Source organism: Ascaphus truei, chromosome 1 (assembly GCF_040206685.1).
Source record: "Ascaphus truei isolate aAscTru1 chromosome 1, aAscTru1.hap1, whole genome shotgun sequence".
Taxonomy (NCBI): domain Eukaryota; kingdom Metazoa; phylum Chordata; class Amphibia; order Anura; family Ascaphidae; genus Ascaphus; species Ascaphus truei.
In genome coordinates, this window is record NC_134483.1 from 379,511,243 (window position 1) to 379,530,891 (window position 19,649).

Sequence of the window (19,649 nt, forward strand, 5' to 3'; positions counted from 1 at the left end):
TGGCACACTGTATTTAATAGGTTTAATACAGGTGACTGACTTTTTATTTTTTAAATTAAAAAAAAGGCAAGCATAAGCATTTTAAATATACCCATTGTTACAAAGCAGTTTAACAATCTTTACCTAATCTATACTGTGACATTATTTTAAATCACTTCTACATACAAGCATATTGTTAATCCACACTTGTAGTTTGTTTTGTCTGTAAATTAATGATTCTATCACGTTTAGCTAAACAGATTAATGGAAGAACAAGTACCAGAATTACAGGGAAACGAAAGAAAATAGAAACTCAATTTTTCACAGGAAATAAAAAACATTTATAATAAAAAAAATTTTTTTTAAAAACACTACAGGGGGGAATTTGTTTTAAGAAAGCCAATTCCATTAAGTTAAAGAAAAATGTGGGCCTGACCCTTTATGTGAAGCCTGGTAGCATTTGACCACACTTTGCAGATCTGCTTGTTGCAGAACTCTCTGACAATCTAATTGTAAACACAATTATTTGTAGAATGTACAGTTTCCATTAAACCACCAAGGTTATCTGGCAGAAGGTACGTCTTCGGATACCGTATCCTTCGTCATAACCCTCAGTCACGGTTTACTGCCTACAGTTTGTTAGTTTTGTTCACGGTCATTAAGAAACATTTTATATCCGGATCCCTATAAGGAACTGTACACAATAAGCAATATTGTTTTCCAATTCCACCCAGTATTGTACATGCATAAGTTCTAAAAGTTAATATCTGCACCATGTTTAGACCTAAACAGTGATATCCTGTACCGTGCAGCACAAAAAACAGAAATATGCTCACATAGCCTCCATACTAAGGAGCAGCTGCATGTGAATCCCCACAGCTCATTAAACACACTTGATTATTTATATTCCAATGGATTTTCCTACCATAAGGTCCCCTAAGCCTTCCAGGAGTTGAAAGCAGCCGGTGTATATTGAAGCACAGCTCAGTGCTGTTAACATATGGGGATACCTAGAAAACATTGATATAGTGCACACCAGGACAGCAGCCACCAAACCACTTTATCCACCTAAATAGGTCACCTTGTTAACATTCCAAACATTACTAATGGTTTTAGAAGATTTAGTGCAGTAAAGCAGCATTATTATTTTTTATGCATAGGCTAACAAGGTCCCAAAGTCCCCCCCATGGTCCTGACATTGGTAAATTAAAGAGACCCTGATAGGTATCATGGGAATAATTGATGGTAACAAACTCCAGCTGTATTCGGTTATTCTTATGCCTGCTTGTTTATTCCATTATTTCTCAAATAAGTATGCTATTCAACTATATTTATATGCCCCATGCCATTTCTTTTGAGAGTCATTTCGTGCTGAAATTACCCTTTCCAGCAACAACCATTATCCAAGACCGCACTACTGGAATATTTGTTTTAATAATGTAAGGAAATATAATGTCTTCCAAACAACCACCTGCAGCCAGCAGAGTGCAAACTGCTTCCTAAATCCCTAAGAGGGATACATTTGGGTTGATGTACAACTTAATATTTGTGAAATTCCGTTGAGGTTTTGTGCAATTTAAATTTGGAGTATATTTGTCTGTTTAGGATATATTTACTAATGGAAAGGTCTTGAACTTTAAATAAGAGAACAGTTTGTAATCAAAGGATTAGATCTTTATTTAACCACAGTGCTCATCTGTCTTGTTTCATCCGAGCTAGATAATTACATATATACTATTGGCATATGCTCCAAAATGTAGCATGGTCAATTACACTTCTCAGCACTAAGCACAAACCAGTAATTAAACTAGAAATCAGCTTTACTTTACTGTAAAAAATAAAAAAAAAAGGAACACAGAATAAAAAGGAGAATTGATAGAAAATGCTGCTCAGAACTAGTGTGTGAAAATGCAGTGCGACTACAAATTCTTCAAATCCACTATTCCAGAGCATGTACTGGATAATATACATATTCTAAAAAAAGTGGTGTTCAACATTTATTTTGGTTTAGGAGCCCTATAATTATATTGCACAATTCTGTGGAATCCTAACCCTCTCTAATAACGCGTCTGAGATCAGATGCATTGTAAGGATCCCCAACCCTCGCTAATAGCACGTCAGAGATCAGATGCATTGTAAGGAACCCCAACCCTCTCTCTAATCGCACGTCTGACGCACGTCTGAGATCAGATGTGTTGTAATTTCTTCTGTATTTGGTACATTGTTCAAAATGACCAGAACATTGCACAGAACCCAGTTGAAAAACACTGTTCTAAAGCATAGAATTTATGTATAACTTGCAGTAATTCAAAAATAAAGACATTTGCTAAATTAGAAAACAGACCATGTTACATTCTACTTTGCAGCACAGTTTATTTTACCCCTTCCAGAAAGGAAAAAAGCACATTGTTCAAAGGGTTAAACAGAATGAAGACCAAGGCTGGGTCGAACACCAACGCTCCTTTGGAACAGGCTTTTCCAGCAGAAAATGGAGTGAGATGCTTGAACTCTGTCTCAGACCCACATCACATGCCATTTCTCAACAAATTTGTATACTCAACCATAAATTAGGACCCACTACTTATTTACAATAGCACAAGGAATCTTCTGATTGAATGCCTAACCACATGCCTCCTCAAGCCTTACAAATGTTATAAACAGATCATCAAATGAATCTGCAATATGGACAGAACGCGAAGAAAATCTTAAACAAATTTTTATGAGTCCTTGAATTCAATTAAGCTCAAAACAGATTATTCAGCAAACCTAGTGAACTTTCTAGATTCCACAGTAACACTGAAGCATGGCAAACTATGCACCTGTATACAAGAAACCCACAGACAGATGTACAGAGTTACATTCATAACTCCAGCTTGCATCCCACTCATACAAAACGAGCCATCATACACAGCCAGGCTATTAGATATCACTGCATATGTTCTTACACTAAAGGCAGAAACAGACATCTTACAACCCAATAGCCTGCACTCTTGGTTACTGTCCCTCACTCAGTCACTCCTACTGTACCACCCATTGTGACCAAGCACTGTCATCCACCCTCACCTGCTGTCACTGGAAGTTCCCCATCAAACCTCTTAGATTGTAAGCACTTCAGGGCAGGGATTTCCTTTCCTATTGGCTGATTTTGCTGCACTTATTGTATTATTATAATTCCCTGTACTGTATTCTTTGTGAAGCGCTGAGTACACTTTTGGTGATATATAAATAAAGACATACAATACAACAATGACTGAATCTCAGACAGATACAAGCCAAAGACTATTGCCACAACAATCACAACTGCACTTAAAGCCCCACAAGAACACCTGCTCCAAAATAAAAAAAAATAAAAAAAAACAACAACCACCACCACACACATACCACTAGTAGCTACATACAGCCCTGCCCTAGACAGAATGGGAAAAATAATCAAAGATCTGTAACCCATGCTGACAGGGGATGAAATATTAAAATACATCTTCCCCAAACTTCCCATCCTTGCATTCCGGCAACCGCCACAACTCAAACGGAATAGAATAGAAAACTTCATAACGGAATGAAGGATGCTGTTAATGGCACAAGACCATGCAAACACACACCGAAAACATACAAGTAGAAATCTGATTGCCATTATTTGGAGTCAGAAAATAATAAATTTTTCCTCTCATGAAACATTATTGGATGATGTTTCACTGGGTTTTTTTGTTTGCCTTCCTCTTGATCAATATACTTTATTGTAAATAGCAATATAAGTTAGGTATCTGTGTATCTGTAGTCTAAATTTAGCATAGTTTGAACTTGATGGACGTGTTTTTTTCCACCCTCATCTACTATGTAACCATGTAGCATAGAGAAGTTTCATTTCCTGTTTCGGGAATATTTAAGTAATAATCCCTGAAGAACATTATTGGCCAGTATTGCCCTGTTCTGAGGGGATTATTACTATTATAGGTTTTTCTCATAAATAATAGACACTTTTGTATAGTTATATAGATTTTTTAATTAAAATAACATGGTAAATACATTAAAGCACCTCCTATATACACTTACACTGCTGCTATCTATATCCACACAATGCTGTCCCCTCTGTGTGTATACACACACACACACACACACACACACACACACTGCAGCTACATCCAAACTCTGCTGCTGCCACACACAAATACATACAACACAGCACCAGACACACTGTAGCTCTACACACACACACACACACAAACTCTGCAGCTACAAAACACGCACAAACCCTGCAGCAGACACTAATGGAATGCTCACCACAAACAAGGCGTGACCGCAAGGCCGAGGTGGGGATTTGATATTACACCAACCCGTGGGCGCGTCTGGAGTGTAGATTGGTCGAGGTAGCCGGGTCAGGGTAGGAGAGGTCTAGATAATCAGTAATTATTGCAGAGGTCGGTGTTGGAGAGTAGCGGATCGTAGGAGGTACTTAGCCATGGTCTGAATTGGAGAGAGGAGGATCGTCGTGGTACTTTGCCGAGGTCAGTATTGGAGAGGAGCGGATCGTCAAGGTACTTTGCTGAGGTCGGGATGGAGAGGGACAGATCGTTGTACGTAGCCGGGGTCAGGAGAACAGAAGAGCGGAGTCCGGAGGAATAGCTAAGGTCAGGAGAAAAGATTAGGAAGCACTAGACTGTGGAGGCAAGACAGCAGTGAACACTTCGCACGTAGGAAGGTTTATGCTCAGCCGATGAACCAGTGGGACAGCTGAGCATATAAGGCACGCTGGGACCAATGAGGACAAGGTGAGAGGGGGCGCGTCAGGAGCGCCTGTTCTGATTGGCTGAAGAGGGGCAGGAGACGGTGTGGGAAGGTTTACTGACGGATTGGTGACGCTGTACCTGCGCGTGTAGAGCGCGCTTCCCGCGCATACGTGGCGCGCCAATGATGCCTCCGCGCGGGCGCAACCCAAAAGCGGGACCAAAGGAGTCTGCATTAATTCTAGCGCGTGAAGCACACGCACGTAGACCGGCAGCTGGTAGATGGCCCAGGTGACGCTCCGTAGGAGGCAGGGGAAGCAGAGCACCAGATAGAGGGGCGAGGTAAGCAGCAAGCGCGCCGAGGGTAGTGAAACTCATGGATCCTTATGACACACAAGCACACACGCTCTGCAGCTATACACACACACACACACACACACACAAACTTTGCTGCTGCAGCAGCAGACAGGCAGACGCACACTGGATAGACAAAAACTGCAGCTACAAACAAACTCTGCAGACACTTTCTCCCTCTTCAACGGCTGTTCACGGAGGGAGGGGGAGGAGTCACTGCATGGCTGCTGCTTCCTGACCAATCCCCTGCCCTGTCTCAGAGCTGTTCTAAATAAAGGGAAAGCTGATTGGCTAGAAATAAACCCTTTGCAATCTGCCAAAAATGCCAGGCATTACTGAATGAAAAATGCCCGGAATTATAACCAATCAGAGAGCAGGGTTTTCAATAATGCCTGAAATTTTTACAGATTTAGCCAATAATATTGGATACTTTTGCACTGGGAGTTTTGGTTTGCCTTCTGCTCGATCAAAATACTGTAAATACAAATATAGGATAAGCATCTGTCTAAATGTAGCATAGAATGAACATGACAGACAGGTCTTTTTTCAACCTGATCTGCTGGCAATTATGATCCCAAAAAGATGTACTTGCTATTTGGAGAATGACCCAGCAAAAATAGGGTCTAGTGTGCACTCACCTTCTGGGTTAATTTAGGAGTGGCGCTTGTACAGGTGGGTTGGCGGTCCGCAAGCCCACCCAGAAGTATACAGGAACAAGGGGACCTGCAGCACTCAAAATAAGAGGATTGGCAAAAACTGCTAGCAAGAATAAAAAATGCATTATGCAGAGCGATGTGATACAGGGAGAAAAGGTCCCCTTACCTCCCGCTGCAGCTACGACCAGTAGCGCAGGCTGGGTAGAGTGCGGGGAAAGGTGCAGGAGCTGCAGACGGGTTGCTGGTGGCTCAGGATGGCGAGCGAGTCCCGTCGCGGGGCGCTGCCATGTTATGTGTGCGCATGCGCAGTACGCTTAGCACATGCGCATAATACCCCGAGTTGTGCCGGCCATTGGAGGAGCTTCACGCATGCGCACTGGATAGCACAAGTGGCGGCCAATAAGGGAAGGCTCCAGGCAGGGACTACAGGTCCTATAAGCCTCTATGACAAGGGACACATGGTGCGCACCAGCCAATAGGGCTGTGGAGATCCCCTGCCCCAAAAGATACATTTGGGGCGCTCTGCACACCATGCCAGTTGGAGCTGGGACACGGAAGGGTGAGGGTGTGTTCAGGATTTCAGTGGCCCCTGAACTAGGCCAGAGACCCCTTATAGGCCCCGACTTCCACCTAGATTGTGGTTGCTTTAGGGACCGCCCCTGTAGATAGGGATATTGCCCCTGTAGTCTATACAGTGTCAGAGACACAGCAGCAAGACGCCGCACAGTAGATGCGGCCTGTGGTCTGGGACCAGACCACCCACGCAAGGTATAAAGACTCTCTTCATGGTGGGACGCTCCGGCTGGAGTCCACCCCCGTAGAGGCGGTGCCATCGCTGACGCGGGACCGACGGGCCCCTTTCTTCAGTCAGCGGTACCAGGTGCTAGAGCACCTGGCAGGTATCAGACAGTCATCAAGTGCACCAACTCATACTTTGGGCAACGCTGTCACACACACTTGGGGTGGGAAGAGACAATTGGGAGTGGACATTGGGACACTCGTGCCCCCTGCACCCGAGTATTGTGAAGATATTGCTTCTCAGTGTACATATGTGTGGTGTGATAGTATCACTTACTCAGTGTATAAGTTGCCTGTTCAGTAAAACTGTTCCCCTATACTGTGTGTGTATTATTGTATTGGGTCCTGTGAAGGGGTTATCCGATACTATCCGGATCCTTTGCAGGTGGAGGAACTGTGACTGGAATCAACCAGGTAACACCCCAGGCTCCCAGCAACGGAGGTTCAGACCTCCTGTGAACCTACAGGTAAACTGCACCTCATTACACTTATTATCTGTCTCATCTCCCAGAGGGTGGGGGAAGCAGTGCTACACATGTTTCTAATACAATTCATCAAGAGTGAATTGGATGCGAGACCATAGTCGGGAGAAATCCAGTGACGTGTTGTGAAAATAAAATACAATAAAAACGATCTAATACACAGCGTTGACGCAGTGACATTTTGCCGCCACAACCCAAATTTCGGGCTGCTGTTGCGTCTTGCGAGCTGGTTCAGCCAATAAAGGCGAACCAGCTCCGTGACGCATTTGTAACGTCCCCAATCGCCGCAACCCAACTCCTGCTGCTAGCAGGCAGTGTGAGCTTGGCCTTATACCCGCCAAACGAATCTACTCCCTGCATCTTCAGACTGTGTTTAAGAAATGTCAGCTCACTTAAATATAATCAAGTGCAACCTCTACCTTCCATGTACCAGTATTTTTTTTGTTTTAAGGTCTTTTTTTTTGTTTGAGGCTCCTTGTTATGAGAGTTAGGCTGCGTCCATAGAGATGGGAGCAGTGCTGAACCACGCTGAGGCCTGTGCGATTTCATGCACATGCAGGCAAGCCAGCGGGCGCGATCGGGAGGCGGGGGGAGGCTGAGGGAGGCGGGGCAGTGACGTCGCTGGGCCAATCGCCCGCGACGCAACGACGTCAACGTCACAGCGCCGTGACGTTGATGCTGCTTCGCGCTGATTGGATGTTTTCAGCCAACAGCGCGCTGAAAAACAGCTTGGCTGTCGGCTGAAAAATCCAACTCCTCAGCACGCCTGCGGACGCTCGCGTGAGCCCCCTCTAAAGACATCCTCATTGAGGATGCCGGGGCTCAGCGCGGAGCGTCCGCACGGCTCAGCGCGGCTTCCCCTGCTATGGACGTGGCCGAAGGCTGAGTCCCCGCTGGCGCTGAGCGCGCTTGGTGCTTTGGCGCGCTTACCTTCTTCAATGTGGATCAGCACATCCCCTCTCCTGCTGTGCTCGCGTGCTCATGCGCGTGCACACACTCTCCCAAGTGTTCTGCTTGGGGAGACAAGGGAGAGATACTTTCGTGCTGAGAGCAGGGTCACATACTCTCCTGTCACACACACACTGACACTGAATTCAGCAGAGAGAAGTGGAAAGGAGGGGGGGGTGGGCAAACGGACAGAGGGGGGGGGGGGGGGGCAAACGGACAGAGGGGGGGGTGGGCAAACGGACAGAGGGGGGGGTGGGCAAACGGACAGAGGGGGGGTGGGCAAACGGACAGAGGGGGGGTGGGCAAACGGACAGAGGGGGGGTGGGCAAACGGACAGAGGGGGGGGTGGGCAAACGGACAGGGGGGGGGGCAAACGGACAGAGGGGGGGAAACAGACAGAGGGGGGGGGGTGGGCAAACGGACAGAGGGGGGGGTGGGCAAACGGACAGAGGGGAGGGGGTGGGCAAACGGACAGAGGGGGGGTGGGCAAACGGACAGAGGGGGGGGTGGGCAAGCGGACAGAGGGGGGGTGGGCAAACGGACAGAGGGGGGAGTGGGCAAACGGACAGGGGGGGGGTGGGCAAACGGACAGAGGGGGGGTGGGCAAACGGACAGAGGGGGGGTGGGCAAACGGACAGGGGGGGTGGGCAAACGGACAGAGGGGGGGTGGGCAAACGGACAGAGGGGGGGTGGGCAAACGGACAGAGGGGGGGTGGGCAAACGGACAGAGGGGGGGTGGGCAAACGGACAGAGGGGGGGCAAACGGACAGAGGGGGGGCAAAAGGACAGAGGGGTGGGCAAAAGGACAGAGGGGTGGGCAAAAGGACAGAGGGGTGGGCAAAAGGACAGAGGGGTGGGCAAAAGGACAGAGGGGTGGGCAAAAGGACAGAGGGGTGGGCAAAAGGACAGAGGGGTGGGCAAAAGGACAGAGGGGGGGGTGGGCAAAAGGACAGAGGGGAGGGTGGGCAAAAGGACAGAGGGGGGGTGGGCAAACGGACAGAGGGGGGTGGGCAAACGGACAGAGGGGGGTGGGCAAACGGACAGAGGGGGGGCAAACGGACAGAGGGGGGGCAAACGGACAGAGGGGGGGCAAACGGACAGAGGGGGGGCAAACGGACAGAGGGGGGGCAAACGGACAGAGGGGGGGCAAACGGACAGAGGGGGGGGCAAACGGACAGAGGTGGGGCAAACGGACAGAGGGGGGGCAAACGGACAGAGGGGGGGCAAACGGACAGAGGGGGGGCAAACGGACAGAGGGGGGGCAAACGGACAGAGGGGGGGCAAACGGACAGAGGGGGGGCAAACGGACAGAGGGGGGGCAAACGGACAGAGGGGGGGCAAACGGACAGAGGGGGGGCAAACGGACAGAGGGGGGCAAACGGACAGAGGGGGGGCAAACGGACAGAGGAGGGGCAAACGGACAGAGGAGGGGCAAACGGACAGAGGGGGGGCAAACGGACAAAGGGGGGGCAAACGGACAGAGGGGGGGCAATATACTGCCAATGACACACACCCTCCCGTAATAGCCACGCCCCCCCCATAAAAATGTTGCAGGACGGCGATTGCTCATGCTTGGAGAGCTGGTGACATCACTGCTCTCCAAGCATGAGCGAGCTCAGAGGCAGCAGGGCCACAGCCTTAGAGCATGAGCGCCGGGTGTCATGCACCTTGCGCATGCGCAGGGGGCGCAATTGCCAGCTATCTGAGCAAGCGGGAAAGTTTAGCATTTCTGTTTACAAAAGCGCAGAGCGTGTGCCCACGCATCGCGTGACCCGGAACATACGTGTGTGTGTGTGTGTGTGTGTATATATGTATATATATATACACACATACATATATATATAGTATATAGTATATAGTATATATATATATAGTATATAGTATATATATATATATATATATATATACACACACTGCTGTTTGCTGGGTGATAATGGTGAAAGACAGGGTTGCAGACCTGTCTAAGACATGCAAATGAATATACAGGAATATTTACAGTTGCTATATATATATATATATATATATATATATATAGTGCTGTATGCTGGGTGATAATGGGGAAAGGCGGGGTTGCAGACCTGCCTAAGACATGCAGATGAGCATACAGCTATATTTGTATATATATATATTTGTGTGTATATATATATATATATATATATATATATATATATATATATATATATATATATATATATATATATATATATATATATATGCAACCCTGTCTTTCACCATTATCACATTATTATGTGTATGTGTATGTGTGTATATATATATATATATATATATATATATATATATATATATATCACACACACACACACGTACGTAACCGCGCCATGCCCCGCTCAGCACCAGCGGGGACTCAGCCTTATTTGGTGAAAATTGCCATGGAGATGTTCTAAAAAAAAAAAACGTGTTGCAGATTTGAGGGAACACATGAAAATTTTTTTTTTTAAATACCAGGTTGAGCTGAGAGTATAAATCAGTCATCCTATCTACACATTGCATACACGTTTGAGAAACTGGTCACAAAGGGGAAGTATTCAGGCTGTAATCAATGTGATGTTACAGGGGAGTAAACATCACAATTTTATTTACAAATCGATGTGCCATTATTATATCTTGTGGAAAGTGGTTCTGCTCTACTACATAAAGGAAAGAACCATGCACTTCACTTTTCAACTGCACTCCTGTCAGTGAACCAAGCAGCAAGCCCAGCAGTATGAGGAGCAAGATGCACGGTCTGGCTGTTCATATAATTTGGATAAAGCGGTAACTACTGTACTGTGCCGTTAGAATGCCATGTGTGATGTGAACTCACCGAGCCAGCCAGCGCGCTGCCCCGCAGCTCCCGCACACTCTGACCCTGTGGAACCCGAGCCCGGATCTTCTCCCCGTTCAGCGTGCAGCCCGGACCCTCCACCATGATCCGGCCGAGGGCTGCACAGACATACACCGAGAGGAGAGGGCGGATTAGATCTCCAGACAGTAAAGTATGGGGATCATAACAACTCCAAGCACTATATTAAAAAAAAAAAAAAAATCATCTGATCTCTTTCTCCCGCCGAGAAAGTCAAAATCTGGCGGCAGCTGTCATAATTGTAATTGATTTAACGCATGTTTCTCGCGAGTATTGCAATAATAAGGAAGGGGAACATTTCCGGACTTTCTATTGGGCCGTGGTTTGGAACCGACCTCTGATAGGTGGAAAATGAAATCTCAACAACCCCCCCCCCCCCCCCCCCCCCCCCCCAGTCTCCGTTTGTTAGTGGTAATTTTAGTTTGCAAGTTTGATGTAGCTGCATGTAGTTTTTGTTCCCAATAAAGGTTTTTTTATTTACTCAGCGATTCCGTCTAAGTTAGTGTACCACAAATTGAATATACAGTACATGTGAGTAAATACAGACTGGCTCTGGTCGTTGTCTGTAAGTGTAAGGAGTCCCATCTACCATGAGTTGGGCGGTGACCGGCAAAGTCCCAAACTGGACCAGAAATTAAGCCCCTACAACACCAGCAGTGAGGGGTGACTGTGGTTGAGTTCGCACCTCTTTGTAACAACTTGTGAAGACACCTGGCTCGGCCCTGTCTTGAAGGTAAAAACTGGAAGAACCAGGACCAGCCGAGACAAACTTACTCACTTCAGGAATACATGTGCCGATACTGAGAACTGTAATAGTAAACTAGACATCGAACTCGATGGTCCCCAATAGCCCTGGTCCCTAAGATACGCTCCTGAGCTAAGAAGGGCTCAGCCGATTCTAAATTCTTGTTGTGTGTTAATGGTTCTATGGGTTATAACATACATTTTCCAGTGTTTATTCTTAAGATTTTGTAGTTTTATATGAATGTTTGGCCTCCTGAGCAACTCATCAGCTTTGGGTGGGAATAAGTTGGTTTCTAGATCCCTACTAAAAGTGATCTATCATTGGGAGAAAGCAAGTCTGTGTACAGACTAAGCAAAAAAAAGGTATACCACTCAAGTGGGAAAGACAAAGAAACAATGAAATGCAATGTTTTGGCAATTTAACATTTGTTTTCTTCAATATTAACAGGCTAAACTCTGTTTAAGAGGAGATTAGCACAGAACGATATTAAATCTAAAAAAAGGTGTGTGATGGTGAGGAGGTAACTAGGCTCAATAATAAAGGTTAAGCCCACTTGGTTACCCCTGATCCGTGTGTGAAGGTCCTAGAGTGTCAGCTATTGGACCCAACTGTCGTGTATGCAACACAGACTGTGTAGAAATTATGCGACAATTCCGTATTTTCTGTATTTTGCCTTTCATAGGGTGCTTGGCAGCGGAGCTTGCGAGGCTGTAAGTTTAAGGGGGGGTTTTGCGGAGAATCTTCAATCAGATTGTTGCTACTGTATGTAGCAGGGTTCCTGAGTTATGGGACACCCCAAATATGTACCCGGGAATCAGGTAAGATTCTCGGGAGTATTGAAGCACAGTGCTCTGGCAAAATCCTACCCTGGAAACGTTCTTGCGACTCACCTGCTTCAGCACAGGCTGGAAAAGTAAAGCGGGCATGGGGAATCAAGATATCCCCAGAACGGTCCCGGGGTCCCTTGTATAAGGTGGGATGCCCAGACTTGGCTAACAAAGGGCTATCCGGAAACCATTTGCCCTTCAGCAGACTCTGCGGAGCCTGGACAGCGGGTGGACTCGATATGCAAAGAGGCAGAGGTGCCAGGTTGGCGCATGCTCCTTAGCAGAATCCAAATCGGTGCCCACCCGGCCTCAGAATACTGGTACATCTGTGATTGGCTGGCAGGAGAATTCCCACGCGCTGATTGGTTGTGGTGGTTTATGAATGGATGACAGCAGTGAATGGGGATTCGGTTTGAATGGGACTGCCAGGGACCCCCGCTGTTAATATGATGGGCCATTAATCAATGCAGAAATGTTCGTCTAGTTTAAGGCAAGTGTAAGGCATTTATCCAGCATGTACCTGGGTGTACCTGGGTCTTTTGGGCGATTGCCACTGGTTTGTGTTAGAATAGTCGCAGTCTCTGCTGTATGTGGTTAAAAATAAGTTTTAAACAAAAATTCAAAGGTACTTACTGGCGAATTAATGGTCAACTACTTAGCATCCCAGAGATTAGAGACAAAGTACAAAAATCACTAACAGACTATTTTGTCTTCAACTCTGTAGAGAAGATTGCACCATCTGTCCTTTGGACTGTGCACAAAGCACTGATTAATGGAGAATTTTGTATAGAAATAAAGCTAAAATAGAACGCATCCAACAACTCTATTTTAAACTACATGACCTTCAATTGATCGCCGTGAGCAATCCTAGTAACCTGATCAAATTTCAAATAGATATTAGAATAGAACTAAGAAATAGTCTTATTGAATAAACAGAAAAGGCAATGGTGTGGAGAAGACCGTTAAACTATGATAAAGGCAATAAAGCCAATAGGCCACAAGCAACTAATCTATGCAATAGAATCAATAACCAAAATACTTATGCGATAAAAACTAAAACTTGCTCATTAACCCATAATCTGGCAGAAATAATTAATGTCTTTGTCTGGTCAACTCTACAATCTTAATGACTCAAATATTGGTGATGAAACAGATGAGGAGTTGTGCAATATCTTAACAGATGTAGCTTGCCGGTGTTGGATACTCGTGCCTCAAAAGCACTAGAACAACCCATTTCCTCTGAAGAAATTGCCTTAACCATTAAATCTCCCAAATACTCCAAGGCCCCAAATCCAGACGTAAATACTATAAAAACTTTGCTCCCACCCTAATCCCCCAATTATTAAAATTGTTTAACGAGTTGCTGAAGGTATCTTCACGCCTCCCTAAATGTTAACTACTTCAATTTGGATAATCCTTAAAGATGGCAAGGAACCAACCAGGTGCCCTAGTTTATAGACCAATATCACTGATCAACTCAGACATAAAAATATTTTCAAAAAATGTAACCACCAGGCTTAATACATTACTTGGATCGTTTGAATATGCAGATCGGGTAGGCTTCAGATAAGCTGCAAATAACCTACATAGGATAACACATATACACAATTGTCATCGCTTTCAGACCCCTACAGTTATCCTACTGTAGGACTTGACACTGAGAAGGCCTTGAACAGGGTAAGCTAGCACTTCATGTTCCAAGTCCTTTATGAAGTTGGTTTCGGCCCTCCATTCCTAGCTTTAGTATTAGGTCCCTCTACTCAGCTACAACCGCAACAGAGAAATCTGGGAACTCTTTCTAAAACCTTTTTCTATAAAAACAGCATAAGGCTGTCCAATGTCTCCTATTTGCTCTTAACAATTGAAATGAGAAAATTGCACAGATTAAAATAGGTGACAGAAAATATAAAATGCAGGTCTTGAAAAAAGCTAGGGCCTCGCTGTTTGCCTTCTTTATTAGATTTTTGTGAGGCATTTCTGGTATCGACTCAATGCTTCATGTCTTAGGTAGATTTTTTATAAAGTTAGCTCTGGGTTTTGGGCATTTTTATCAGTTAACTTTATCGTCTCTCCATGGAGTCAATTCAGCATGCAACCATTCTCCTCGGAGTCAACCTAATGGATGAGAATTTGAACAAAAATAGATCTTTTTTTTTTAGGTCAGACATAGCACCACGATGTTTTTTAAGCTATTTGGTTTCCTTTATTTTTACCACTGATCTCATACACCTCAAAATGTCACTATTTTAAATGACTTCCTGTTTCCTAATATAATGTCCTTGAACCATGACCATAATGTCCAGCCCTCACTCATCTGGATGTTCACACCTCCATACAGTATGTTGCAGTTTTAACATTTTTTATTATTGTTATTATTATTATCATTTATTTGTAAAGCGCCAACATATTCAGCATTACTAGAAAAACAGGTGGGATATTCACTTTCAAGAGGTTTGACAAATATATCAATAATTTAAAGAAATTTGTCACATCCTTTTGGAAATACTTATGGAAAGTCTAGACAGAATAATATAATATATTGTAGGTGCAACATGTTATAATAATCTTTGACCTCCTGATATAGACATTTGGGTAATTATAACCTACTAACAGGTATAATGTAAAATTATTTGGCAGAAAAAAAATACAATTATAATATTATGTAAAGGTACAGTGGTTCTCCAATCAATCCCTTGTGAGCCAATGAAGGATGAAGTCTATTATTATTTATAGCGAACAATTGCAGCTTTTAATATAATAAGCAATTATGAACTCTCAATTACTTTTTAATAGCACTTGAGTGGTGCTGTTATACAAAATTACACTTATGGCTTTCATTTTGCATGGCCCATAACGTTGGGAAATAGATGCTGCTAACAGTGGTTGCACTTTCACTTGGAACAAGATTACAAATGTACTGAAATAAATGCAGATTTCTGGATTAAAACAAGCAGTACAATACACACAATGAAATGGTAGAATTTGATATTTGTATTGGAGGGACATTTTGCAGTGTTCCATTAAGAAAACCAATTAAAAAAGGTTTTTGATGCCACAAGTATCACAACATCACTTATATTTGTCAAACAAATTAATGTATGCATGGTTCTTTATTATCAGGTATTTATTGTATTACAGTGCAAAATATCAGGTGCCAATTTTAAACTGGCTACTTGAGTCCTTGGAAATACAGTGAATGGAAAAAATGAGACACTATCTAACAGCCACCACTATTTAATAAAACTACAGATTTGGAAAAGTAAGTAGTAAATAGGCAGTCTAAAAAGGGAAAATACTGTGTATTACATATCTTTAACAATATGTGTTATTGTTATCAATCTTAAAATGAGAACTGTGAATGATAATATTTTCTACATGTGGTCATTAAAACACCATTCATAAGTGTAGCCCTGAGGTTCCGGTGATCCTTTTATTTACTTGCAAGTATCAGCGACCGGGTGCTGGAGCGCCCGGCAGGTATTATTATAAAGTACAACAACACCGGTACCTACAGGCACTGATCCCGCCTTGGGGGTGGGGTTCTTGGGGACACTAAGGGTTAAGTGACCAATGGACTGGTCCAGTACATTGGACACGATGTGGGGTGCACGCGGTGGTGGGAAAGGGACACTACTCCAGGGTGGAGCGTGGCCAGAGCCACTGGTACAAAGGTTACCTAGTCAAGGACAATCATATATTGTGTGTGTGCATTATATTACTGCAACGTTATCAATACATTCTATAGGCATATACTGTTCATTGTTATATCCATATCTGCTTACGTATATCTATGCTCCCTATAGTAAAAGGTTACAGAGTTGTGGATTGTCATTGTTATTCTTGTCCAGGGACATCTCACTTATTGGGCATCCTGGGCAAGTGGAGGCGCTGCCAAATTACTTATTGTTGCTCCAGGCTCCCCATTAGCGGAGGCTCAGATCTCGGTGAGCCAGCAGGTAGATACAGCATCAGTAGCCTATCTAGTCAACAGGAAAGAGGGCAACATTTGGAGGCGCTGCTGAGATCTCAGACCTGGAGTGCCCAAATTTGTATTCACAAATTATCACAAAAATTCCGCTATGTTTGTGCCAACCAAGACTGAAGTGCGTCAGTGGGCCCTACGCCATGATGTGCCCCTTACATGTGCCATAGGGGTGGGAAACGTGCCCTCCCGCACGTTGGCGCATATAGTGCGTAATCAACTGCGGACCTTGCCGGGCCTTGCCACCGCCCTGACCATCGACCACACGTATGATAAAGAGTATGCTTGGTGAAAACTCCTCTTGACCACTGAGTACGCGATATGTCCAGAAGCTGTACCCACCACAATAACTTTGCCGGCGCCATCTGGTACCATTTGTACCCTATTACTTCCAGAAATTACTGAACCACTGGTCACGTCCACGCCCCAACCAGTCCGCACCAGCCCACCTTCTGAGTTATTTTCCCCTGGGTTTCGTACCCCGGAGAGAATCCTGGCACCCACGTGGCCTGCAGCCACTGCCCTAGGGGTATCATTTACACCATCCGCTATCAAGCCATCTCCGAACTGAAGTAGCCAGACCAGGTCTGTCGCCGTTAGTCAATACAACCGTAGTTCAATGTCCCCTGAAGTAATGGTACCGTTGTTAGTGGAGGCCCTAAATCAATCCGCGCAGTCACAGCAATATAGGAAGCTCAAGGCTTTTTAAGGAAACAGACCGACGCCGCTAGGTGAGACCGAGTTTGAAGAGTGGAAGGACCATGCAGAACAAGTGCTGCCAGAATGGACATGCTCTGATGCTGTGAAGCGGCAGAGGATAATTGAGTGCTTGAGGCCACCAGCTTCACATATGGTACAATGCCACAGAGATGATCACCCAGAGGCCGATGGTCATGAAATAATACAGGCCCTCACTAAAGCCTATGGTACACATGTGGATTCATTCTCCTTGATCGCCAAATTCCATGCTCTTGTTCAGAATGAGGGAGAAATGGTATCCGAATTTCTTCGGTGAGTTCACTTGGATCTCTGGAATCTGGTGAGGAGGAAGGTAGTGCGCAAGTCAGATTCTGACGGACTTAGAACCACGCAGCTTCTGAGGGGCCTCTTGTCATTGCACCTGGTAGCTGTCAGAGTCAGTGGTAGTCTCATGCGGGGCAAGCCTTGTCCTTCGAGGAACTTATGGATCGCTCACGAAACTGTGCTGCTAGGTTGGAACTTGAGCCCCGCTAAGAAAGCGCGGACCATTTCCAAGGAGACCAAGAAAGGGGAGGCTAGGACAAAACCAGCCAAAAAAGTGTGTCAGGAAAAGGAGGATCCGGATGGAGACGAGACCGACAGTGAAGACTCTACATCAGGACGAATGTCCCCTGGCCATAGTACCCAGTCTACTAGGAATAGTGTTCAGTGTTTCTGCTGCAGCAAAAAGGTCCACATCGCCCCATTCTGCCCGATCAAGAAGAAGGTGACCACGGGAGCCACGAAATCCATGCTGTGCAACACCCTGGCAACTGAACCCACCCCTACGCCAGAAGAGGCCACGCCATCTGTGTCCAATGAAGCGCCGGTACCGCCCCAGATAGGTGGCCACATTGGACCAGCGGCCATTGTGAGGGTTGTCATTGAAGGCATTTACGCTTCAGCACTACTGGACACTGGTTCTCAGGTAACCATTGTATACTGACCGTTCTACGATCAACACCTTCACCGATTGCCTCTGCTGTCCGTAGAGGCTATGAAATTGCGAGGGTTGAGCCATGAAGACTACCCTATTGATGGAGTGGTACGGTTGCATTAGGATATTCCACAGATGAATACCGGCAAGCATCATTCCATGGAAGTGGAAGCTTTGGTATGCCCTGAGCCACAAGAACACCCTAGTGCTCCTATAATCATGGGAACCAATACTGACATAGTACAGACAGGGATTCGTATGTACTTACAGGAGGCTGGTGAACTTCCGTTAGCGGCGCTAGCAGAATACCCTGTGTTGCGGGAGGAATGTTGTAGGATAGCTGCACAAGAAGAGCATGGCGTCCTCAATAACATTGAGTACGGATTAACTGAGATTCCACCATGGGGAGGAAAGATGATGACTGCTACCTGTTGCTATCCAGAAAGAAGCAAGGCAGATCGGCTATTCTCGCAGGAAAGTACTTCTGAAGATGACCAACGGCGGGGATACAAGCTGTTGGCTGAGGTGAGGGAATGGCCATCTAAACTGCCGAATAGAGTACAGGTGTATGTACAGAACATTTCTCTCTCATACCATGTCTATCGATTACGGGCAGCAGCTGGGAAGAATATATCCTGTCGCTCCTGTGGAGAAGATGGAAGTGAAATCGCAGGCCGCTGCCGCGTACCCAGTCGGTCCTCAACTGGTGTTTGACTTGGGGACTCCCCCTTGACGAAAGAGTGGAGGGAGAGGTTGCTGATCAAATTAGAAGCAAGACGAACAGAATTCTCCACCAGTGATATGGACGTGGGCTGTAGCCGCAGTGCGCAACATAACATCCGGTTAAATGATATGACTCCATTTCGATAAATTTGGAAGATGTCAGAAATCTACAACAAGAAATGGAATTAGCCGCCATCGTCATGGGGTCTCGCATTCCATACGCATCGCTTATTGTGGTGGTGCGGAAGAAGAACGGGTCAGTACGGCTATGTGTGGACTATAGAACCTTGAATAATTGTACTGTACCAAATCAGTATACCCTTCATCGGATCGTAGAACTCTTGAACGCCCTGGCGGGCAATAAGTGGTTTAGTGTGTTGGATCTGAGGTCCGGGTATTACCAAGTGCCGATGAACTCCGAAGATCAGGAGAAAACAGCTTTCGTCTGCCCGCTAGGGTTTTATCAATTCACGTGCATGCCCCAAGGTATATGCGGTGCTCCAGCCACCTTCCAGCGTCTCATGGAAAAGACAATTGGGGATATGAACCCCAGAGAATGCTTAGTGTATCTGGATGATTTTTTAGTGTTCGGGAAGACGCTGGAGGAACATGAAGAGCGGCTGATAAAAGTGCTGGATTGACTGAGGGTGGAAGGGCTCATGCTGTCGATGGATAAGTGTCGGTTTTGATGAACCTCGGTGACCTACGTGGGTCACATTGTCTCGGCGGAAGGAATATCTACTGACCCGGGGAAGGTAGAAGCAGTGGTGAACTGGCCGCGACCCACTAACGTCATGGAATTACGGTCCTTCCTGGGGTTTTGCGGTTACTACCGAAGGTTTGTGGAAGGCTATTCCAGCAAAGCGAAGGTTCTCAACAACCTTCTCAAAATCTAC

At 45.5% G+C, this 19,649-nt stretch overlaps 1 protein-coding gene across 1 annotated transcript in view; it reads right to left on the reverse strand.

Moving 5' to 3' along the window:
- The window catches only part of NEIL3 (nei like DNA glycosylase 3), a 33,394-nt gene extending 22,343 nt beyond the window's left edge, over positions 1-11,051 (reverse strand). The window contains exon 1 of the mRNA XM_075610939.1: positions 10,763-11,051. Coding sequence (XP_075467054.1) covers positions 10,763-10,867 — 105 coding nt within the window. The 5' untranslated portion in view covers positions 10,868-11,051. The remainder of the gene's footprint in view (positions 1-10,762) is intronic.
- Positions 11,052-19,649: the final 8,598 nt, after the last annotated feature.